The sequence below is a fragment of the Phalacrocorax aristotelis genome, chromosome 4 (assembly GCF_949628215.1).
Source record: "Phalacrocorax aristotelis chromosome 4, bGulAri2.1, whole genome shotgun sequence".
NCBI lineage: Eukaryota > Metazoa > Chordata > Aves > Suliformes > Phalacrocoracidae > Phalacrocorax > Phalacrocorax aristotelis.
Window position 1 is genome coordinate 79,793,162 of NC_134279.1, and position 25,780 is coordinate 79,818,941.

The 25,780-nt window shown below is 38.3% G+C and overlaps 1 protein-coding gene across 2 annotated transcripts in view; it reads right to left on the reverse strand.

Moving 5' to 3' along the window:
• CTNNA2 (catenin alpha 2) overlaps positions 1–25,780 on the reverse strand; it is a 530,531-nt gene that overhangs the window by 11,532 nt on the left and 493,219 nt on the right. Inside the window, exons 16-18 of one of the 2 annotated variants that reach the window (XM_075092184.1) lie at positions 22,991–23,096; positions 19,847–19,981; positions 4,783–4,926 (exon numbers count right to left, since the gene is read on the reverse strand). In XM_075092184.1, coding sequence (XP_074948285.1) covers positions 4,783–4,926; positions 19,847–19,981; positions 22,991–23,096 — 385 coding nt within the window. The remainder of the gene's footprint in view (positions 1–4,782; positions 4,927–19,846; positions 19,982–22,990; positions 23,097–25,780) is intronic. The other variant, XM_075092185.1, reaches the window with a different exon arrangement.

Sequence of the window (25,780 nt, forward strand, 5' to 3'; positions counted from 1 at the left end):
TTCCTGTCACTGTGCACCTCTGACAAGTCTGGACCCAGCTATTCTAGAGCCTCCTGTTTGGTAGCTGTAGACAGCAATACCTCCCCTTAGCCTTCTCTTCTGTCTCTATGTGACTGTATCTGAGAGCGCAGTGTGGATGATGTTGGTGATCTCATTTTCACTGTTACAAGAGCAAGTGTTTTATCCAAAGGGAAAAACGGTATAACTGGAGAAGGGAAGAAAAAATACCAGCTTTTTTTGAGAAATATTTAAGAGCTCTCTCAAGTTGGTTAAGTCCTGTACTACTCTTTTCAGAAAATATTCATGTTAGGAAATCCTGATTTTCTTGGTCTCCATTTTCTTTTGAGATTCAGTATTTTAGATAGCATTTTTCCTGAACAACAAATGCAGAAATACTTACAGCCTCAATGAATCGCGTAACTCAAATGGTTTCTGTGCTTTTCACCTCAGGACAACCTTCCCTACACAAAAACAAATTAACTCAACCACATCTCCAAATCTTCCCTCTAATCCAGAATTTATGCAAAGGAGATGAAGGTATAGAGTCAGCTGTTATTTAGAAGAATGGTGAAATGAAAAAGCATTTGCACCGGCTCTTTTCTTATAAAGCTGTTACCTAACTTAAATAGTGTACTTTAGTCATGATTATGTACGGACTTGTCTGCGTTTACTTGGCATCAGAAAAATGTAATTTAATGTCTTTTAATATTAGTCAGGGTCCAGGAGCTGTTCATAGCTGGTGGTGCCAGAACACTCAGAAATATTTTTTTCAGATGTCTGTAACTGAACAGTTTCACTAGGATGTAACCGGTTGTCAGTGTCTACCTGAAACAGCAATATCTGCTCTCTAGAAATGGCTTTTGGTCTCCACTAATTATAAAGGAAGTCTGGAGTGAACATCTCAGACGCAGACGTTTACACTTGGCCAGATGAATCACTCTCCACATTGCAATGGAGATAATAGTGAAAAACTCTTCAAAATTCAGGCAAAATCTTTCCAAATAATAAAATACTCAGTTTTCATTACACCATAGACCTACTCTCATCTTTTGCACAACTTGAGTGGGGTAGCCTCTCCCTGTGACTGAAAGATTTCTTCCCAACTCTATCGTTTTCAAGCTGCACTACTTGACTACAGTGAACTTTTTCTCCTGTTTGTATTTCTTTAATTTTAATTTGGCCATCCAGCGTGGCAACTGGAACATAGAATGAAAGACAGAGAAATGCTGGTCTTGAAAATTATCTGTGTCTTGGAGAAGGATGTAGTGTTTGAAACTCATCATGATTCTATCTTTTCTGCCTTAAGTGTGGCTCAGTATTCTCATTTGCAGAAGGGAAATAATGACAATATTTGCTTCTGGTTTCAGTTTTATGAGGGTACACCACCGTGTTTGCTTTGGGATACTCCGAAGGGACTGATAAAAATCCAAAGGATTATGATTGAACAGAATCAGGTTTAATGTCTTTGAGATGTAACTATGCCAGAAACAGAGAGTCCGGGGTGTTAAGGCAGTCCTGGTTTCCTCCAGCCGGTAAACTCAGTCCAAGTGCTATTGAGCAATTTTGTTGACAATTCAAACAAGCTGAGGTCAAAGTTTAAAAGGATTGCAGTTTAAATCAATACGGAGAGCCATCTAGAATGCTGTGCACTAGCATTGTGACTTCTTTTGCTTAAAAAAGATCAAATCAAAAGTAATTCATTTTGAGTCAATGGTGTTATACCAGCCTAAACCTGCAGTGAGAGAGGGCAGGGTGATGAGCATCTATCTGCCAGCTGACATGGTTTGCGAACAGATGGTGCATTCAACAGCTCTCCCTCGTTTCTCATATAGAAAAAGAAGGTAAGAAACAACCCACGAAGTTTTAATTCAACCTGTAAGAGATGTCAGCCTGGCAAATACAGAAAATTTGGGAATTTACATCACACCGAAAAAATGTTTGATCCCTATATATGATCTTACATCATTAAAGTATTGCTCACACCTTGACAGCATGACTGAGGAACAAATCTGTAATTTAAATGCTGACCTGCTTAAATATATAGGTATAAATATACTAGTTACAAATATACTAGTTACTGGTTTTGCTTTGAGTCAGTAATACACAATGTGCTTGCAATCATAAAACATCACAGTTTTTAAGAATGCTTTATCGTAAAGTAACTTTCCGTTTGCAAAACACTTATGAAGATTTAACTCATTTAAATTAGCATATATTGGAACAAGTTGCTCAGATATTTGTTTTCAAAAGTTTTCATATTAACACTAAATAAAATCAGCTGCAATCTAGGCCTTATTTTATTTTGCTTTAATTTATGCACATGCAAATAATATACAGTTAAAACAACCATTGCAATTGACTGAATAAAAATTCATGCCAAAGCTGTAAAATACAGGAATCTGTGCACTTTAGATCTTTTATTTTTTTTTTTTTTTTAATCTTAGGTGCTTGTAAAAATAATTTAACAGGGGAATTAGCTCTGTAAAATTAAAATTAGGCTATTTATCCTCCCAGTGTCAGGTTACTCAGGCAAACCCACATCCTGGGGTTGCATGGACAAACATTTATTAGATTTGGCACAGCCAGATTCCAGATTAATTATTGCAACCGTTTATGTCACTTTGAATATCATTCCCTCTACAAACTAACCCCTATACATAAGTCAGTCAACTGCTGATTTGCTCATCGTACAAGATAAATTTAGAGAGCAAATTTCTCTGGGTTCAAAGTATTCCACTGACATCTCTGTGCCGTAATATCCCCTCAGTGCTGATTGGTATCTCTAATGCACCTTAATTACTGAATGATACTGATTCTGATTTTCTGTTTCCAATCCTTATATATCTTTTACAAAGAATTTCCCCCTGTATGCCACCAAAATGCTTTCCTAGCACTGAAGTGGGATTAGGGGGACTGTACAGTCGGTCCTTATGTTTTAGGTATTCTGTGTAAAAATTAAAGTCTCCCGCATTATGCACAAATAATTATGCACAAGAACAATTTTGTAAATTCATCAGCAGAGGATGTGTTTAGGATCTCAATTAAATTTTATCTCAAAGCATTCGCCTCTGAAAAGAACAAACCTCAAACTGCCTTTAGTAACAGCAGTTCCTATAAAGTTCTCCCAACAAAACATTAGAGATTGACTATCCTGCTTTTTCTTTCCTCCTTAAAAGATCAAAGTTTGTTAGGGAGGCTAAATTTGCTAGATGAGTTCTTGGCTTTGCAAAGGAAGGGTTGGAGGCTTCAATGTTTGGTTCACTAAAGGAATAAGCAGTAGTAATAAAACTCCTTGCACACATTATTCAAAGCTAGAAAAGCTACCACCTGCCAGGGAGCCAATTTTTGTATTCTTTGTCCTTATTTTTCTCTCTGACAGGAAGGGAAACAGTCATTAGTGAAAGTTTTGGTAGCTTTGTAAACAAGACTTTCATCCTCCCAGAATTTCACTCAGGTCTCCTATGCACTGATACAAAGAGCATCACTGAGTCATCAGGGAGAAATATCTATCCATCACTACTGACCAATCCCCAATACATGCCAGTGACCAGAAGACGGAAGGCTCTGCATCCTATACCCAATTCCTCAAAGCCACCTAGTCACCTGAAAATAGAAGTACTTCATCAATCAGCCTATGGACCACCTCTGCTGAAAAGGCTGTGATTGCACTCTCTTTGCCTTTGATTTATAGAGTATGCATTGCTGCCTTTTAGTGTCTTTCACTGAGATATGACAAGACCCCACACGGAGCTGGTAAAGAGCTTTAAATGGACAAGAACAGCAAGATTTGCAGTATCCCTAGGGGTCAAAATCTTCATATGATCCTTCTTCTGCCCTTTAGTATGGGAGCTCTGACATCTTGACAGCTTTAATAGATACCCAAGAGGCAGAACAAGAAAGGAAGGTCTTCGTAGTCCATCTTGTCTTTTTTAAAATGCTGAGGGATATTAAAACAGTGAAGCAGTAATACTTTAATACCTGGGGCCAAGGGTAATAGGTAACAAGACAGTGCTTTAAAGTAAAATAGTAATGTATAGGCAGTGACACAAGAAAAACACCAAGAAATTCAGTTAGCAATATCCCTGCCCATCTCAAGTTCCTATCACAGAAAGAATCAAATGCTTTGATTTATAATTTCAAAGGTTAAATCTCAGTTATGCCTCCTGGGGTTCGATTTCCTACTGAATTTCACATATTCCACAATTCACTTCTGAATTTTACTTCCTCTATAAAATAGGTCTTATAATTGGCCTGTTGTCAATACATAGCTTCATAAACATTCTAGATAAAGAGAAACAGAGAATACAGAAAGTAAAAATCCTGTCCTATATAAACAGGCATTATCCACAGTTAAAAATGGTAAATATGTAAGTAACACCATCTGTCTTCAATCACAAAGTACTTTAGAAAAATGATGGCCTAGCGCTACTGTAATGAAATTAATGACAGTTTAGCAATTGAGTTCTAGGGGACCAGAGCCTGCCTTTTCACAATGCAAGATAAACATGGGAGGATCAGTTTAAGCACCGGTAAATGGACCACCTCTGCAAAGAAACATGATCATTGCTTTACAGGTGACATTAACTCTAGGACTTCAGAACAGGAAGGAAATTATTTTTCACAGGTGACTAAAACAACACATGCAATTCATTCTGTGAGCCCTATCATTAATAAAAAAAAAAAAAAGGCTAACACAAAAATTCCCCATTCTCATGTCTTTTCCCTCCACCCCCAGACCTATAGAAAGAGTCAAAGATATAGATGAGACAGGAGGTTACTCACCGTCGAGGAGTCACTGCTTCCGGTCTCAAGCGTAGCTCCCTCAGCACAGGTGGGTGGGTGGGTAGAAAGTTGACTAGCCCTGCCCCCATCTATGACATCACACTCTACCTCATAAAAGGTAGTGAAAGTGCTCTGAACTCCAGTCTGATTTCCGAGAGATACAGAAAAGAGATAGTGAGAGAGAGAGCAAGAGAAATATTGTGCCGTAGCGTAGAGGTGAGGAGAGAGGAAAACGTGTGCTGAAGGAGCTATGCTTGGTCAAGGAAACAGGGACTCTTCCACGATGAGTAACCCCGCTGTCTGGTGGTTCCTCTCACTTGCTCCCATAGCACAGGTTAAGCACGCAAGCCCTACAGGGTTTGCTGATTGGGAAAGGGGGCACATTTTGGTACCTTTAGATGAAAACCAGAGAGGATAGAGAGCTCTATCCCCATTAAAAGCTGATTGACATCAGATCCGGCATGAATTTGGTTGACAGACTTCTGAGTAGCATTATTGTGCATATGGTTTTTGAACAGCTGAACTGCTCAAAAACATAAACACTGATGCAAACACCTGAAATTCCAGTGACTACAACTGGAATTACAGTTGTGCCCACTGGTGCGGAATAAATATTACACAAACCAGCCCTCTGGGCTGACCTTTGAATAGAAGAAGCCAAAGGGTAGGCCACCTACACTACTATATGAAGGAGGTCAGGAAAGAGTCATGTTTTTCTCACATTGAAAATGAGAACTGACAAATTGTGCTGAAAGAACAAGTGAGGGAAGTATAAAAATTCTGGGCACACATTTATTTACAGAGCACACTTTAAAGTTCCAGAAAATATCAACAAAATTGCAAAGAGGTGATGCTTTTAAAGACTGTACATTTTTAGACAATGACAACTTTACAGGCTGAAGCACATTTTTTTCAAAAAACTTCCCACGAACTGAAACTGGAGGGCTTAAAATGGGATATTCATTCTAATTTATTGTAAACGGAATTTTTATCATCCAAATTCTGGAAAAGCAGGTTCGAGAGTAAACATGATTGCATATATTATCCACTGGGATTTTCTTAATAACCTAGCTGTATACCAAAATTGAAAAAAATAGTATATGCTGCTAAACCTAACTCCATTAAATAAACTGCTCAGAGAATGGGGGACCATTCAGTGCCAGTAAAGAGTGCTAGCATAAGATCCTGCCTTTTGGAAGATGAAAAATGAATGCTCCTTAAATCTCTTTGTTACAAGCACACAGAGTTAATATTGACGTTTTCCCTTAGGCTGTTTGTTGCTACAGGGATCATGTAAATTGTAATCTAATCATGATTATTTTTTTGGCCTTAGTAATGATTAATGAGTATTCCCTGCTCTGTTTGTGTGCTCTTTGTTTTTGCCTCCTTTCCTTCTATTGAAAAAAAGAGTGTGACTAATGTCTAGCACCAGTCACTTCACCTAACAACAGAAGTCAAGCATTTTTCTTCTTAACCTTCAAAACTTTTGTCATAATCTAACCCTGCAGTATCTGCAGATGGTATTGTAACCCAGTATATTTGTGGATTTAAAAACTCAACAAATCAGCTAGTCCAGTTGAGTAAATGAAGAGCTACTGTGACTGTTAGAGATTATATATAACTTCAGGAACACAATGCAAAACTAGGCTGCATCTAAGTCATGCAAAGTGATGATAGTGCTGTGAATTTCAGTTCATAATTGAATTAAACATATGCCTGTCTGATTCCTCACTACATCATCTTGATTTCAAGCTATTTACATATATGAAGATAGAGAGCAGTAAAAACATCTCTGGTTCCCTCTATTGCATCTCTTCCTTATTAACATGTATGTCTACTAGTCTGCCAAAGAGAAAAGAAAAATTGACCTTTTAAAGGTTTTTATGGTAAAAAGTACCAAGTAGGGTTCAGTTAATTCATAACTTAGGTAACCTATGACTTGACTATTGCACCACAGTTGTTTTTGCCAAATAAAGTAGGAATATATTTTGAACTCCTGTGACCACCAGACCTTATGAAGCCTAAGCAAGCTTGCTCAGTCTGATAAAGAGAAGGATGCTCAGAGGATATATCCTTAAACATAAGAAATATTACACCTGTAGTAGCAGTAAGGTCTAAAAAGAAATAAATTGTCTTTCATTGGAATAGAAACATATGCAAGTAGCACAATTAAATCCTGGAAGACTGAGCATGGCCAAGAATACTCGCCAGTAACAGCACAAGATGAGATATATGGAGGAATATTGTAGATTCTGTAATGATAATGTGATTAAAACCAGTTCAATAGATTAGGTAGCAGATAATACCCCAGATGGTATTTTGGGGCTAGCACAGCTCAAATCTGAAATCTTGTTTTGACCTGCTTCGTATGATATCTGTAGTTGACAAAGAGAAAATTAAGGGAAGAGCAGAAATGATAAGACTGATTTGCGAACCTACACTAGAACACATTACTTGCCTAAACAGGGAACTAAAGCAGAGAAAGAATATACTTAATTGAAAACATTTTAAAAATGTATATACATTCAAGGAAGGAGGGAAATATTCCAAGTGTTCCAAGGAATACAACTAAAATTAATTAAATGAACCCATGGAAATGCAAAGAGGCAGTAAATGAAGACTTTAAAATATTTTCTTAAGGGATATATGTTAAGCCTAACAGCATAAGAAAACTATGTGAATGTAGATCAAGTCATTGATTTAACCCAGGCACTAGAAATCAGGTTAAAAAAAAGGGTCTGTGTGCAGTTTGCCATCAAGGATCTGTCAGAAAAAACCACCAAAGCACTTGTTTTCTTGCTTAAAAAGATGTACAGATGATGGGGAATGGGGAGGTACCAGTGGCTGCTGTCTATAAAGTTTAGTACAGCAAGATGGTGAAAAGCTGAGGAGTACCAACCATGTGGAAACGCCATATGTACTATTGGTATACCTACAGAAGGTAAAAATGGATATATTTTAAGAAATTGAAAAAAAACCAGCTTGAAAAAGCAATGTAAAACTGCAAAGCGGGCACATACCATAGAAGTTGAGACCTTAACACCTCTGACCCAAAGATGTCCTGTTGCTGTAGAGGATCAGCTTGACGGATGAATGGAAAAGACTTTTTTGTTCATTATCTGTCATAGCTAAGGAATGGTGAAATACGTAACATGCCATCTGAGACTGACTAAAGCTCTAACTTCTCTAATTTTTTGACAATGGGAACGCTGCTTCTAGTTGTAGATATAAAAAAGGATGAAAATATTTCTGCAGTGTTTTGGATTGGATACCGGTGCTCTAATCCAGATTTATAGAGTTCTAGTTTGGCCTTTGTTGAGATTTAGGACCAATAACTTGTATTTTTTGTCTCATTTTCTAGTGACACTATTACCTATCTGGTAACCTCGTTCACAAGGTATTTTGATGATGTGTTAGTCAAAATCAGAAATAATTTAAGTTAAAAGAAAGCATTTGAGAATATCTAACAGTGAGAGGTTAGGATTGATTTTTCTGATAATTGATAGTTTCCTTTGACCCCATATCAATGTCTCGGACACGTTATACAAAACAAACCCCTTTTGTTGATGCAGCTGCTTCTCAGTTATGTCAGATCAATGATGTGATGTGAGAACAGAGATATTTTTCCTTTGCTCCGATTAGGTTCATAAATAGTACTACTAATAATATGTTCCAAATGTGGAAGAAAATATTTCAGAGGGTAAAGATATAAGGCAAGTTTTAAATTCCCTCACTCAGTTTGATCTCTTCCTAACGGCTATTATGACCTCCTACATTTAATGGAAATACATTCCGATTGTGAGTGTTATTAAATACTTTGTTGTAAGCTGTTTTGTTCAGTATTTGCAATTGAACCTGCTCAGGCTGGGAAGACCTGCAATGTTTTCCCTTGAGGGTATGTCTTCTTGTCTGTTAGTGTTTCTATGTGTGTGTTACTCATCTGCAACGCAGGTTGTCAAGAACTATAATTAAAGTGAAAGAAATTGATGAGTCTGAACTGAAGTTGTTATTCTTTTAATATCTGCAAAAGCAACATCTGATAGTACTTTTAGAAGTGAGATTAAGTCTCACCACTATCCAAATCAGGAATTTAAATAATTGCAAGGGCTAAGATATGCTTCTGTATAAGAAACACCGTCCAAAATCTCCTATTGGGTGTTAAATCTGTCATTACGTAAATTCAGTTCTCCATAATTCCATGTGCAAGAAACAAACCCAATTTTTATTTAAAGCCTCACATGTGCTTGAGAATGCCCCAAGAGAAAGGAATTCTTATTTAATATGAAATGGTGAAGCTTGATCCCAAACCACTTCCTTTAAAGGCAGTAAGACAGGAGAAGAAGTGAACATGAGCTAGCACTGAAGTCCTCTCTTTCTTTATAGCAACTTTTATAGGAATAGTCCCTTAGGACCATACCATAGGGCACGTTAGAATGGTGTCGAGGCCTTGCTAATTGTTGCAGGGCTGGTGCAGTTTGTGTATCAGAAAGCCATAATATTCCCATTTTCTTCCCATCTCACTCAGCATGGCCTGGAATAGGAAAACAAGCTGGACTGAAGCCATAACTGCTGTAGCAGGCAAGCTTTGGATTTTAGAGTGGTTACTATTTTTAAAACAAATTCAGTATGTAATGAAGCATATACATTAATCTTTCCTTCAATTCTCTATTTTTTTTTATGATCATATTTGTTTCAAGCCTCAATCTTGAATTGTAACACATTGCTTTGTTCTTATGGAAATAAATGTCTTAACATTATTTGGTACCATAAATGTTTTTCTTTGCAGAAAACTCGTCTTTCAATAAATTCAATTTCAATAAATGTAATCTTCTGAAATTTATTAATATTTGTTACCTGATAAAGCACAAGAGCATGTTCCCTGTAGCCAAAATGCTTCTTAACAAGGATAAAAGTCTGACCTGTCTAAATTTTAACCTACTAAATGTAGACATATAGATGGTGTGTGTGCTTCTTGTCTCCATTAATATATTCTAATGAAGACAAGTGTGGTGTGATTTTGCTTTGCAAACGAAATTCTGGATAACATCTTTCCATTTATGCAGGATATGTTGTTTCATATTTATGTGCATGTGTATTTACATGTGCATTTATATACAATGAGATATTTTCTTAGTCCTGAAAATAGCCTTACATCAAAACACTGTAGCGTCAAAAGAACTAAGATTATATAATAAAAACATTTTCTTGTTGATTTTTTTCAGTTATGTCTTAAGCTTCATTCATCTACTTTTCCTTATGTAATGTAAACTCTGCCCACCACCAATCCACCTTCAACTAGCTGCTGTGAAGAAATAACCATAACACTAATAAAAATAAACCAACCTTTCCAAAGTCTTCAGCACTATTCTGTATGTGGATCATACTTATGATACCCCAGGTGCCCAAAGCTCAGGGTATATACTATTGTCCAAACAACAACTGTTATAAAGGCAAAACTGTGTGAACTCACAGACGTAGCAATAAGATCCCATGGGATCCTTCACTTAGCTGAATAGAAACACTGTAAAAAGGTCACGTGAAAGAGACCACTGGAGGTCTCGTGTACAACTTCCGACTTGAAATGAGTTGATTTCCAACATGAGACCGCCTCAGCTGCTGCATTTTCTGTCTGAGGCTTGAACTCCTCCAAGGATGCCAGCTGCGTAAACTTGCCAGACTCCTGGTCTGTGCTATCTTTACTGGAGACACTCACCCCCCGCCTGGACGCGGCCCTGTGCCCCTGCTCTGGGGGTGCCTGCTCCAGCAGGGGGTGGGACGGGATGAGCTCCAGAGGCCCCTTCCAACCCCCGCCAGTCTGGAATTCTGTGTTTCTGTGATTGAGATAATGAACTAAATCTTTATTACTGATACATATTTGGAAGAAGTATTGTAAATGGCTTTAAAGCCACTATAGATACATCTATTTATGTCTTTTTTTTTCTAATTGTCTTTGAGCTGTTTCATAGGATAATTATGAATTCTTCACTGTTTTAACTTTCAGCAAGCCCTAAGACAGTGTTTCCATAAAACACATCATATATAATGAATATATGACATGAGGGATTTTATCAGCACTCATTTTGATTAACCTGCATAACTCACTGATGCCTTTATCCTTTAGGAGTAGTAAATTGACTCAGTGTCAGGATGATAAATTTTTTATGTTACCACACAGAATCATAGAATACTTTGGGCTGGAAGGGACGTTTAAAGGTCATCTACTCCAGCCCCACCTGCAATGAGCAGGGACACCCCCAACCAGATCAGGTCGCTCAGAGCCCTGTCCAACCTCACCTTAAATGTTTCCAGGGATGGGGCATCGACCACCTCTCGGGGCAACCTGGGCCACGGTTTCAACACCCTCATCATAAAAGATTTCTTCCTTAGATCCAGTCTAAATCTACCCTCCTCTAGTTTAAAACCATCACCCCTTTCCTGTCACAACAGGCCTTGCTAGAAGTTGCCCCCGTCCTTCCTAGAGTCCCCCTTTAAGCACTGGAAGGCCGCAATAAGGTCTCCCTGCAGCCTTCTCTTCTCCAGGCTGAACAACCCCAACTGTCCCAGCCTGGCCTCGCAGCAGAGGGGCTCCAGCCCTCGGAGCATTTCTGTGCCCCCTCTGGCCCCGCTCCAACAGCTCCATGTCCTTCCTGTGCTGAGGAGCCCTGAGCTGGAGGCGGCGCTGCAGGGGGGTCTCCCCAGAGCGGGGCAGAGGGGCAGGACCCCCTCCCTCGCCCGGCTGCCCGCGCTGCTGGGGATGCAGCCCAGGGCACGGTTGGCTTTCTGGGCTGCGAGCGTACATTGCCGGGTCATGTCCAGATTTTCATTCACCAGCACCCCCAAGTCCTTCTCCGCAGGGCTGCTCTCAAACCCTTCACGCCGCCACCTGCATTGATACCACGGGTTGCCCCAACCCATGTGCAGGATTTTGCATTTGGCCTTGTTGAACCTCATCATGTTCACATATGCCCACTTCTCAAGCTTGTCCAGGTCCCTCTGGATGGCATCCCAGCCCTCAGGCATGTCAACCGCACCACTCAGCTTGGTGTCATCTGCAAACTTGCTGAGGGTGCCCTCAATCCCACTGTCTATGTCACTGATGAAGATATTAAACAGTACTGGTCCCAATATGGACCCCTGAGAGATACCACATCATCAGGTAGTCTGTGCCAGCAGGAGTTGGAGATTCCTTTATTAGTCACAAATGGAAAAGCTCAAACAATTTGTTCCAGATAAAGTCTTATCAAAACCTATATATTTATAAGTATCATGTGTTTCATATAGCCATATATTTTGGAACAGAGTACACTTACTATGACTTTATTTCACTCTCTCATATATCAATATGTCTGTACGCATTCAAACACATATGAAGAGGTTACTTAAATATATCTCCATCCCAAAGGCACAGATGAAACATCTCCCTGTATTTTTCACATCTTCCAAAACAGATGAAATGAGCTAGTTGAATACACAATACAAATCGAGGTCTCTCACTTTCCCCACCTAGCCCCAGCCTTCCTCTCCTGGAAGCTGCCTTTTTACAGTGGTAACTTCAGAGCTGAAATAAGGACCTGAAGTTTTTATTTTCTCTCCTTGCTTGTACTACTAGGGGAGAGAGATTATTGTGGAATCCAACCAACTTTATGGTCCTGACTTTATCTCAATCCCTTCCCACCATTACAATTCTTTGATTTCATATTCCTGTCTTGCTTTTGCATTGGCTTTTTCTTCCCCAGACTCTTGCATATCTCATATTTCAAGTTCCTTGGCTTCTTTATTATATCCAAAGTCCTGTCCTTTACCCATTGTTTTCATTCCAAGCCTTAAAACAGAGCTCCTGTCCACCAACGTCATCCTAAAAAAATCCCTTTCTGTGAGTCCCACCTCACATTATTTTCACAGCATTGGTACATACCATAGACTGTTAGTATTTGCAAACTCCCTTTTTTGCCATTCTAACTTCTTACTACAATATTGTGGGTGAAACAGTGGGTGAAAATGAAAAGCAACTTGCAAAAATAAAGCCTAAATTAAAAAAGAAAATCACAAAGGTCAAATTATAATTTTAAGCAATTCAGTAACTATCTATATGGCCCCCCGGTCCATCTTTCACTTCCTTTTACCAACTTGAGTATATTCACTTGCGTTATATCCACTTGTCATGTATTACCATAACCCAAACCCTAGTCTTGCAATGATGTCAGCTTACACACAGGACTAGAACTCTTCTTTGTGGTGTGTAACTCTTTGAGCACCCACTGTCCGACAAACGCGTACGCAGCAGTTATTTAGGAATAACTGCGCTTACCCTCAGCTCCAAGTCAATTGAATCACTAGCAGACAAAACACAAATTTCTATTAGTGATATCTATTAATCATTAAGTACAGCTAGGTCTTAGCTCAGGTGTTTTCTACTGAAAACAATGACAGCTTGCCAGTTCAAGCAGCCCAGAGTCCAGGAATATCTTCAAACCCTCGTTCTGTGAGTATTACTTCATGTAGCATTCTTCTGTTTCCGTTGTAAATTAATAGTAAAACTTATTTTGCTGCTAACTAAATAACAGGAGTAACATTTTTGCACTCCTGAGAATCTTGAAGAAAAGGAACCCGACAGTTTTGTCAATTTGCCAACTCTCCCTTCAGTGAACTTTCTTTTACATAATGCTAAATTCTTGCCTTGTTCAGGAGGAATTAAATTACTTTATTTACCAATCTCCAAAACAACATTTTCTCCATACTCTTAAGAATTGTAAATGCAAAGGTTCCCTCTGATTGCCTACTTGAAAACAAACAAACAAAGGGAAAAAAACCCAGAAAGGCTTTCCTGGTGCAGGGAAATGAAATACCACATCAGTGGCTCTTCAGCAACTGCTAATGCACAGGGTCTCAATCCAAATTCAATGAAAGATGGCCTTACTCACTTTTAATAGCAGATGAACTTCAAACTACCTGACTTTTCTTTGAGTCTATAGAATTCATAAATAGCAGCTTGATGCTACACTGCTTGTATGTATACCAACTTGCTTTTACAGCACAAGGTAGTTTGGTGTGATTCAGCCTTAAATGAGAGGAAAGTATGACCTTTAAACTATTTTCTTTTACTAGATGTAAGTTCCATAGGCAGAATTGATAGGGAAACTGTTTGCCAGCTGACCTGAAGTAACTGCTGGATGCACACAGTTATTTATTCTGTGATAAATCACAGAATCACAGACTAGCGGGAGTTGGAAGGGACCTCTGGAGATCACCTCATCCAACCCCCTGCTTGAGCAGGCACACCCAGAGCAGGGGCACAGGGCCGCGTCCAGGCGGGGGTAGAATGTCTCCAGGGAAGGGACCCCACAGCCTCTCTGGGCAGCCTGTGCCACTGATAGAAGGCTATCAGGTTGGTCAAGTATGATCTTCCTTTGCTGAATCCATGCTGACTATTTCTGATAACCATCTTGTCCTCCTCATGCCTGGAGATGACCTCCAGGATGAACTGCTCCATCACCTTTCCAGGGACGGAGGTGAGGCTGACTGGCCTATAGTTTCCCAGGTCTTCCTTCTTGCCCTTTTTGAAGCCTGGAGTGACCTTTGCTTCCCTCCAGTCCTCAGGCCCTTCTCCTGTCCTCCACAGCCTTTCAAAGATGATGGAGAATGGCTCAGAAAGAACATCCACCAGCTCCCTCAGCACTCGCCAGTGCATCCCGTTGGGGCCCATGGATATGCGAGGATCTAGTGTGCATAGGTGATCTCTGACCCAATCCTTCTCAACTGATGGTAAGTCTTCCTTTCTCCAGATTTTATCTCTCTCTTCTGGGGGCTGGGATGCCTGAAGGCCAGCCTTAGCAGTAAAGACCGAGGCAAAGAAGGCATTCAGTAACTCTGCCTTCTCCACATCCTGCATCACCAGGGCACCCACCTTGTTCAGCAGCAGGCCCACAGCTTCCCCAGTCTTTCTTTTACTGCTGATGTATTTAAAGAAGCCCTTCTTGTTATCTTTGACTTGCATTGCCAGATTTAATTCCAAGCAGGCCTTGGCCTTCCTTGTCGCATCTCTGCATACCCTGGCAACATACCTATATTCCTCCAAGTGGCCAGTCCCTTTTCCACATACTGTGAACCTCCCTCTTCCATTTGAGTTTCTCTAGAAGCTCTTTGGTCATCTATGTGAGTCTCCTGGCTCCTCTGCCTGACTTCTTCCTCATAGGGATGCACCGATCTTGAGCTCGGAGGAAGTGGTCCTTGAATACTGTCCAGCTCTCTTGGACCCCCCTACCTTCCAGAGCCCTAGCCCATGGGATTCGTCCTAGCAGGTCTTTGAAGAGGCCAAAATTGGCCTTCTTGAAGTCCAAGGTTGTAACCCAATTCGTAGCCCTGCTTCTACATCGCAGTATCCTAAACTCGACCATCTCAGAGTCACTGCAGCCAAGGCTACCCGCAACTCTCACATCCTCAACCAGCCCTTCCTTGTTTGTTAGGCTCAACCTTATGGTTGAGCAGCACATCTTGCCTTGGTGAGATTCTTTTTTGATGAGGACTAGCTATTTTCAGTTACCTTATTCTTATCATTGATCAAGAATAAACAAACAGACAGTTATTTTGCAGTACATCCCATATCTGTTAATACTTTTATGTGTCCAAGCTTCCAGTCTAGATATTATGGGAATTTTCATAATGTCCTACCCAAACTTAATGGGGTATCTCCAGCCCTTTTACCTTCCTTTTTCCCCCAAAAACCTCACTTGAATTCACCAGCAAGAACTCCTAGATGAAGTCACAATCTTAACTGTATTGCAGCTGAGCCTATTATGCTAAGATGAATAGGCCTTTGAAAATAATTGGAAATTGGACCCAGCTAAAGTATATGTTTGGAGTGTGCTTTGGCTATTGATTCAATATTTTTGGACAGTGTTCAAAGGTACATGGCTGTTACTCTGTATGACACTGCATATCTATCTGGCTCAGAAGTTTAAGACTGTTCCGGCAAATTTTCTGATAATACAGCTGATTATATCTGTAGAGTTCTAAATCAAAACTGAAAACAATAGGGGGCTGCCTTGGATAAGGGATTTCCATAGATTCTGTTCAATATAATCCTGCAGGAAAAACTGTAGCAGAGCTACTAACATAAACAAGAATTTAAAAAAATGCAAGCTTATAGCCTAAATAGAGAGTAGGTAAATGAGCTGATCAGCTGCAGAGCAGCAGTAAACAGAACAAGCGGATATTTATCCTAGGGTAAGAAATGAATATATAGATCTGTTTTATTGTAATGGTCTAGCTAACAAGAGTCCAGCAGGAATACTAAAAAAATAAAGCAGCCCTAGAGTTAGAAGAAGCCTGAATTTTTATCCAAATAACAAACATTATGGTTAAAACCAACTCCATTCAACAAAAGTAGCTATCACAAAAAGACTATCTATTGGCATAAACTAAGCGTATGTAAATGGTATTTACTTCACTGAGAGTAGCATATGTTCAGCACCTCTGAGGATTCATCCCAATACAATGGTGCAACTGATTATGGAGCAAATATACATTAAACTGAATAAACTAAGGCAAGAGACAAAGAAAATTATTTTGAAGTTATTTTAGTCTGTGTTTTTATTAAAGGAGATTGTTTATTCTTAGAGAGGAATTAGAAATTGAATATTCAACTTCAAAAAAATTACAGAAACTTATATTTGTTGATGGACCAAGGTCAAAGAGACTTTTTTTAGGGACAAGGGTATCATCTACATAGATTAGAAATATTTTTAAAATATTTTTCATTTTTTTAATATTAATTCCTTCTTGCTTTTATTTAATGCTCTCCTCATCCCTTTTCTTTACTTTCATGCCTATAATCTTCATGTTTACAAGGCTCCTCACTGAAGAACAAGCATCATATAGTTTTTCCTTATTTTACTTTTCAAAACTCAATTGGAATCAGGAATTAAGAGTCTCACCTTGCAACATAAAGGGCCAAGCCAACAGATAGTCTAAATTGGCCTTGCTCCATTGATATTAATGAGGTTAGGCTGATGTATGCTCTCAGTTGCCAGACCTTACTTATCTGGTGAAAATAATTTTGCTACCTGCTTAAAGGGAATTTGATGGGAAAGATCAAAGGAGAGAAAGAGCTGGGGGAAATGGAATGGAAGAAAGAAAGGGAAAACCAACAGCGGGTCCTTTCCTTTACTGAAATAATTTACACTTCAGGAGCGTGACATTTTCTTACTTTTTGATCTGTTTTTCTATTTGCAGCAAAGTCAATGATGCCAAAAAGAACCCCTTCATGTACTATGCTAGTATCATATCAATCTATAGAGGAAAAAGCAAACAAGATCAGCTTTATGCTTATTTTCAGAGATAAACTATACTGAACTACTGAATCTTGGGGGGAAAGTAGAAATAAAGTTTCACCAAAAGATATATAGCACATTATATGTTGTGTACACACTATTTCTGAAGTTGTTGCAACACATTTTTCTCTAACAGAACTGTAAGAACTGTGGGGTGGCTTTCATCTGTGTTTTAGGTTTTAATTGGTTTTATGTCTCTTTCCTTTTTACATAAATATACATATGCCCACACATAGATTCATATATACATATGCATACATTCATTCATTTATAAATATTGATTAATATTCTTAATAATGTAAAAATTCAAGCAGAGATTGCACTCCCCATAATAGTTCTGAATCACTACTCATCTTTTGGATCACTGAATTATATTGTGGTTCTTTGTAAACACAGTAGTAAATTACAATACCGTAATAATCATCCTGGTGCTTGATATTTGCATCAAAACACTTAAATATAGTGCATTTGCATAAACTTACTTCTGTAGTCATAGGTTGGGAAGCTTGAATTCTGGATTTCTATTGTACTTCTAACATTGTACTGTATGCAAGTTGCCAAATAATGGTATTTCATTTTAATGTAAATAAAATACTGTTTATTTGTAATTGGCTATCCAAGAGAAAATGAAGAAGAAGATGGAAGCAGAAGCAGCAAGTCGACAAGCAGATGTAGATGTGCACTTGGATACCAGACCTCTGGATAGCAAAGGAGCATACAGTACCGAGCACCTTGAAGAAAAACAGCTTGGAAAACACTATCAGGAAAGCACTGTGCTACCTGTGTTATACCAGGTAACAAGATTATGCTCTCAAAAAGGGATGCACAGGAGTTCAACTCTCTCTATCACCTCCTGTTCAGAGCAACAGCAGAAGAAGCAAGCTGGGCAATCTTAAAATTTTCTGTATGTCAGTACTACTGAGTCTGTGGAACAGACAGAAATAACTTCTGTGGCTGAAGCTAGTTTTGCCTTTGTCTGCAACTGACTGTAAAACCCCAACCCAACAGAAACACAATGGTGATGAAGCCTGGTAAGCAGCAGATGCTAACAATGCCAGACTGGAAATGATGAAGTCAAGCGGTTTGGCCACTTAAATTTCACAACGGATGGTGATGTTCCAGTAACAAATAGATGCTAGAGATTCACAATGGCTTATTCAGCATCCACATACACTGAATAAAGAGACTTGAAAAAGAAACACACACAACCACAAAAGCCAAGCTGGTAGAAGCACTGATTTGGGTAATTGTTATAGATAGATGAATATGACAACTCAATGGGTATGAAAGCTGGACCCAGATGGCAGTAGGTAAGAAAAGATCATAGCATTTACTATGCAGCATAGCTGTCAGCGATACAAGGACAGATTACTCCATTTATATCTGGAAAATGGAAGAGGATCTTTTCATTGCTGTGGGAAGATCAAGGTATTAAAATTACATACGTACATACGTCAAGAAGTGAAGACCAATTGCAGGACAGACACAGGAACATTTAAGCAGCTCCTTTTAGGATTGCATATATGACTTCAGAATGTTTGATCCAAGAAAGCCTGGCAAATGTTTAAGACCTTCTATAGTGCTTTGCAAAAAATTAAAAAGTTATGTAGTTGAGAACATTTGCTCTGACTTCTGATACGTTCGAGGAAGGCCAGTGATTTCACTGGGGAAATTTATGGATGAAATGGAGGGCACAAGTTAGTTATCCTAACAGTCTTCGTACTTGATTGGGCTTAAACAATGAAAGGGTGCTTTTTCAAAACCGCATTTGAAAACAATCTTGTTTCAAATATCTTGGGTCTCACAAATAACCATTATTTTGAAAACACACTCAGGAGAGTGAAACATATGTTTACATACGTATGGTCTGTATTTGAGTTAGAAGATAACAAAGGTGTCATGGGGTTAATACTAGGGTGATTCCTTAAAAAAGAACAAAACAAGAAAGTCATGAAAAGCAGCAGTTGCTACTGCTTGGTTCTAGTAGTCCCCCAGAGGCACAGACTCCAACATTAGGGGAAGGGAAAAAAAAATTGTTTAAAAATGTAGAAAACTCATTGTTATAATATTACTGCTGCTGCACATTCCTGTCTTTATTTCTAAAAAACATTGTGTGTAAAAAGTTTGTAGTGTTCATTGAAAATAACTGAAATAACTGGATGGGAATTAGAGTATATGATCCTTGTGCTTGCCAATAGTATTTGAAAACAGCACGTGCATCAAAAATTAAAATATTTTGCCGGCATTGCAGAGTTTTTGCTAAACCTAGTGTGCATTGGAACCTGAGTGAATGAAATCCCATTAGTCATCACCATCTTAACAATATGCACTTCATACAGAGCTGGCTTCTGCACAGAGGAAGGAAATTACCAGTACTAACAAAGGAAAGAAGATTTATAATGAGCAAATATACAAAAGCTCCAAATAATTATAATATTCACAGCTTGGCAATGACTTTCCAGGCTATGAAATGACTTCTCTTTTGGAAGAATGAAGATTTTACAAACAAAGGGTTTGTAAAACCCTTTAAACAGGGGTTTAAAAACAAAGGGTACTTGGAAAATCAAATTGCTCTACGCAAATTATTGTAAGGTCTGGAATAATGGCAATAACATTTAAACAAGCTTGCTTTAAGAATCACCATATCTTTGTTTTGTGCATTATTGCCATCAGAAATGCTCCTTTTCAAGTGGTACATGGGAAACATAAATGGCTAAATACAAATACCAGCTTACCCCTGATACAATAAGTTCTCCGCCCAGGTTCTGAACTTCTGCCTTCACTTTGCTGCAGATATTGAGTTGGTGGCAGTAGAGGGCGATGCGCTGCAGGTAGGCTAGCAGATCCTGTTTGCAGGCCGAGTCTGGGCACTATGGACAAAAGAAATATTTGATTAGATGTAGCTGAGTTTATATGGTTATAGAGACATAATCAGAGGAGACAGTGGCAATGTGTGTGTGTAGTAGGTGGATCCACTTCACTTCATCTTTACAGGACATATTTGATGAAATGTGGAAATTCAAACTCTACCCTTCACTTGACTCAAGACTTACAAATTCTAACCTGAAGATGCACTATACCTTTTCGCAAAAATAAGAAACCTCTCTGTCTGCCACTAATGAAATACAATGAAAATAATATGATTGCTATGTTTGTGCGGGAGGTTCACCTGTGATATCAGTTTGTACGGAACAGAAGAATCTATTGAGCAGCCAAAAGACCAAGTTTGACCTGAAACTCCAGGTTGCTGGGTAGATGTCCAGGTTAAGATACAACATGAACCAGTTAAAAGTCCGGACAAACCCAGTTCTGACTGATTACATCCACTCTAATGCCAACCCTTGACTGTCTTGCCAGCTTCCCTGGCATTTGTGCAGACCTTCAGAGGACATAGCTCTGCTTCAGACTTGGCAGAAGCCAGGCGCCTTACTGACACATTAAAGACTCAAGGGGCAGAGGTGAGGCTTGGTATTGACAGATTTGGCAAGCTTACTGTTAATGCATAAATACCATAATCTGTGCCAGAAGGAAATTATTTACTAAAGTGTAAGTGACATATTACAGAGTCTCTCAGCAGATGACATCAGTATTGCAGCCCTTCTCAAGAGCACAATGAGATAAGTCGGTCCCTCTGCATGTCTAACAGATGCCTCTTCATACTAGAGGGAAGGCTATCTACAGTCCTGTACCATTATGGATGCTTTGCATCTCAGATATGTTTCGATACAAATTACATATAGGTTAATCGTGGTAGACTCAGTGAAGGCTTTCTAATCAATATAACTAGAAAAGGCCCAAGTACAATTTATTCTTAGTCTTTGTGACTCTTAACAGAAACTGCATCATCCCCCACAATATCAACAGCGTCATAAGCAACACTCTTGTAGTTAATATTCAAAGTCTTGCCTCAAGAGAACAGACCTCAGTACTGCACTCTGATGAAACATTGCTAAAAGGGTCCATTGCTAACAGCATGTCTCCAGTAAATACTCTTTGGGGCTACCCAACAAAGTCTGACTGACAATGTTCTTTGAATGTATAGCTTGGGGAACAAATATGTCTTTTAGCATCTTAAAAAGTTTGTGCTCAATTTTTCTATAATATTATCAGAGCACTTTGACAAAAACTGGTAGAATTAAACACACACAAGTCAACAGCATCACAATCTCTGCCTGGAGATGACTGCTCTAGCTCCAACAGCTAATGCAGGTAAGGAATATGTTTGCCGTGAAATAGTTGCATAAACTGTTGTCTATAACCCTGAAAGCAGTCACTTTGGTTTTTTTCTATTCCTTTAAAACTAATAATAAACAAAGCTGGAGGTTCTCTGTGGCTGTTAGGTTTAATCTGCTCTATACTTATGGCAATGCTATAATGCCTCTCTTTCTCAGACAGTTGCCACATCTTTCAGGCATGAATCCCTAAGAGACCTCTTCTCCCTACCACTGACAATTTAATACGGAAATATTTACTCTAGTCTTGAAGTCTATGGACTGAAAGAAATGAACTTTAAAGCAATACTTCTAGAGAGCTGACAAGGCTTTAAATATAAGTACCTTGGAGCAAATGAAAATGCAAAATCTCTCTCATTGGAACAGTAATTAAAAATGCAACTGTCCATAAAAAGTTTATATTGCATGAGCGTCTCCAAAGTTCTGTAAAGTATCATTAAAGAACAAGCATTAAAACAAACATTTCATTCTTATAGTGATTTTACTGTTTATTATTGAAGTGTGCATGTTACAGTCTTCTGAAATTTAAAACGTTACTCAAGCCAAGGCACTCTAAGCATAGCAAGTCTCTTTGTGTTTCTTTCTTTAAAATATTCCACCTCTGCAAATATTGTAGACTAGGAATTTCATCAGCTGACAGATGGATTTCTTCTTTCTTATGCTAAAATTAACAGATTACATTTGAAGGATTGGAATGGGTTAACTACAGGAAAAGTGCTTGCTGATAATGAAGAAATTCTAAACCCAAAATTTCTGAGGTTATAGGAAAATGGGCAGCTTCAGATTTCTTGCCACTCTGGCCCATATTCCCCAGCGGGATGTGTTACACACTATTACATGCTTACTTGAAGAAGAAGAAATCTTTATTTTGAAGAGAAAGACTAGAGGCAAGGAAGTTATCAGTTCCCACTTCCAGCAAAATTTCTCCCAGTGACAATGAAAGGAAACAAACTATAGGAAGTTTACAAGGGAAAAAAATAGTAAAATTTAATTTGCCTAAATCTAAAATTAGCTACCTAGAACCTGTATTTGAAATTTGCCTTGACTTTTAATATGATGTTTCCTCTTGCTCTCCAGATAATCCAGTCGGAAAGAAAGGGGCTGAATATAGCAAGTTCGTCTTTCCAGTTGTGATATGAATTTGCTAATGTGACTGAGGACACAGACACTAGAATACGGAGCAGGGGGCTGTAAGGTGAAAGTACAATAACCTGATGCAAAGCAGAAGAAAGGGAGTCGGGGAATCTTGAGAAAGTGCCATATCAAGGGAAATTGCTGGAAGAATGAGGTGAAGAGAATACAAGGATTCCTAGACATATGGCAAGGGTAACAGACCATCCAAGTCTCTGCTGCCCTCATGACAGCAAATATATCAGTCTAATTGTAATACAATCACCTGGGTCTGGAAGTGAGGCTGTGGAACAATTCAGGCATTTCTGAGGTTTAGAGAGACTCATTTATTTATGACTTTCCTGTACTACAAAAACCAAGCTGATTGGTATAGAAGAAACAACATATATTCAATGGGTAGATCAGTATCCGGGCAGTGACTTTCAACAAGTCATCTTCTGCCAGGATAACCTTTTCCTGCAAAAGGCAACTCATTGATAGAGGTTACATTATGTTTCTGCCCGTTTTCTTTGTTACCTGATCAGCTACCGCCCGCGCCAATTTGTCCATCCTCGATCCTGCCTCTGCAATCTTCTTGGCCGCATTAATGACATCTGATGTATTCTTCAGAGGGCCTTTGCCTCTGTGAAATACAATACAATTATGCACAATCTAAATAAATCATGAAAGGCAACGGTTTTAGTGACCCTGTTTAGTGTTCGATTTTAAAATAGTAACATGGATGACTTCTTAATTTATTACATTTTCACCTTTTAACTACTTTATAGTATAGCTTGATTAAGAAATCAGTCTGCTATACTTCCTCTCTCTTACAAAATACCTCACTAGCAATTCAGTCTGATGGTGCCTTCAAGCACATGAGTGATACTTAATAGTATATGCATTTTTAAGTGTTCATTAAGACAGCATTCTTTCTGGAATACACAAATATTTCAAAACTATGTTATTCCCAAGCCAGTACTAAATGTTAAGCCTGTCATGCCTAAGGCAAGAATGACACATTTTAGAAAATCTTTTTTAGTAGATTTTTGTCAGAAAACAAAGATATGTGAACCATAATCCTTATGTTACACTTAAACGTTACACTTAAAACATGACATTTAAAACATGTGTAATTAGCTTTAAGACTGATCTTTCACTATACTTTTAAGATGATGCACAAAACTCTGATTTTAGTCATTAAAGTTACCAACAAAAGACAAAAAGCAAAAAGTCACTTCAGACTTTTCTAAGTTTGCTTCAGACTCAAAACTTTAATCCTGTTTGTAATAATAAATTTGCTGCTGCTCCTGAGAATGGCTCAGTTGGAAGTGAGCTGATTTTCCTTTATTTTTTTGAATACTATGTAGAGAAATAATAGTCTATTTCTATTTCACTAGTGTTAAGACAAGACTGATGGCAAATCATAATACGATCAAACTTAGGTTGTTTAAACTAAAACTGAAAGCATTTTCTCTAAGCACAGCATGGTGTTATTTTTGCATTTTTTTACCTATAATGCCAAGAATAGCATACTGAAATATATTTCCATTTTCATCTTTTTTCCATACTTTCATTTCCACCTTAAACAGATATTGAAATGCAACAAGTATCCCACTTCTGTTGAACTTAAACTGTAGCAAAAATCCTTCGTAGTGACCTCATGTGTTTCTACATTAACTACATCAGCACATCTGACTGTCACGAAGTCCACACATTTGAAACATTATTCTATTTTAACACTGCTGAGGTTACAGACAACCAAAAAGGTGTGAAAGGCTTTGTTCTGTTTTAATGGAATATATTAAAAAAGTTTTTATTGAATCTGATGTAAACAAAGGTGCACTTTGATTTTTTTTTAATTTTACTTCAAATGTGACAGTAGTTTTCTCTCATTCTCATATTAGTTCTGTTCTTTTGATGGTAAAAAATGTAATTACAAAATTTTCAATTTGATGTTCAATATATCAAAGGTTGTCTGGGAGGTTGCAGGAACAGTTCATGTTCTGGGCTGTTGCTTTAGAACATGATTTCTTCCTTCCTTGAAATGATGGTACTGTTTGGGCAGTTTTACACTCTGGTTTGCGCGGAAGGATCAGAGACCCAAAGACAATACAAACACAAAAGTAATTAAGATTCCTCTAAACTAAGGGTGATAAAATCTAAGGGTGATAACCCTTCAGAGGAGGTTCTACACTGTCATGAGGTATACAGGAGTGGTGAGTTTACTGCAGAAAGAATAGTTGTAAAAGGACAAACTGAGAGAAAAACAAATCAGCTGAGAGAATAATTACTTGGAAAGAAGTATAGTAGTAATCTATTAAAGTAAGCAAACTTTCTATATGCGTAATTAAATCTAAAATGGATAAAAATGTTTGCTGTTGCCTATTACCAATTAAGTAATTATGCAAGTGCAAGTAGTCGAGTTCTTTGACTGTCTCTTCTGAAATGGGTTGAAGTCTCCAGACACAAGGCATGTGATCATCTGGAGATTAAGAGATCCCTTTAAGGATCTCCGTGAGATGAATAAATGGATGTCTTTTATTTTAATTCTGAAGAAAAACATGAAGATTTTTGGTCTGGCTTTGTCTAATCACAATTTGATAAATACCATTTCAACTTTTGAACTCCCATTAAAAATAAACACTGAAAAACCTTTAATTTATTATGGTGATCTGTAATTCAAAGAATCTTGTAAAATGTTCTTCCTTGTGTGATTAACAATATGACTACATTTAAACAAAATAAGTCTGTTGATATGGTATCATTAATGAATGGCCTTTTGATGCTTTGTTATTAGAAAAGAACAAGACATCAACAGAAAAAAAGAAATACAAGCAAGTAAAACCCATTACTGACAGGCTCCAATAAAGTATTAGATCAGAACAGTTTAATTTCATTTGGGATTTTTTTGGAAAGAAGTTCACTGTTCAAAATGATATAAATAGTTTTACCATTATTTTTGATTGACACAAATTGTGTTGAAATGTTGAAAGTTCAGAGAGGCGCATGCATTTAGATGGGTACTAAACGAAATGTCACTTGAGTGTCTGTAAGGTCACAGACTATCTTTGCTGCCGAAAATCAAGATGATCCGCAGATAAAACAGATTCACAAATAGGACTAAAACTTCATGTGATTAATCTCATTTGGAGAAATAACCAGAGCAGTCGTGTGTAGAGAACTGTACAACCCATCCCGTTACGTAGGATGTGGGTTACCTGGCTTTGCATCCCCCAAAACACAGCACATCATCTCAATAGGCTATAAATGGCACCAAAAAAGAAAGATGTGTGGTGTCTGAAGAAGTCCTCAGCACAGGTTATT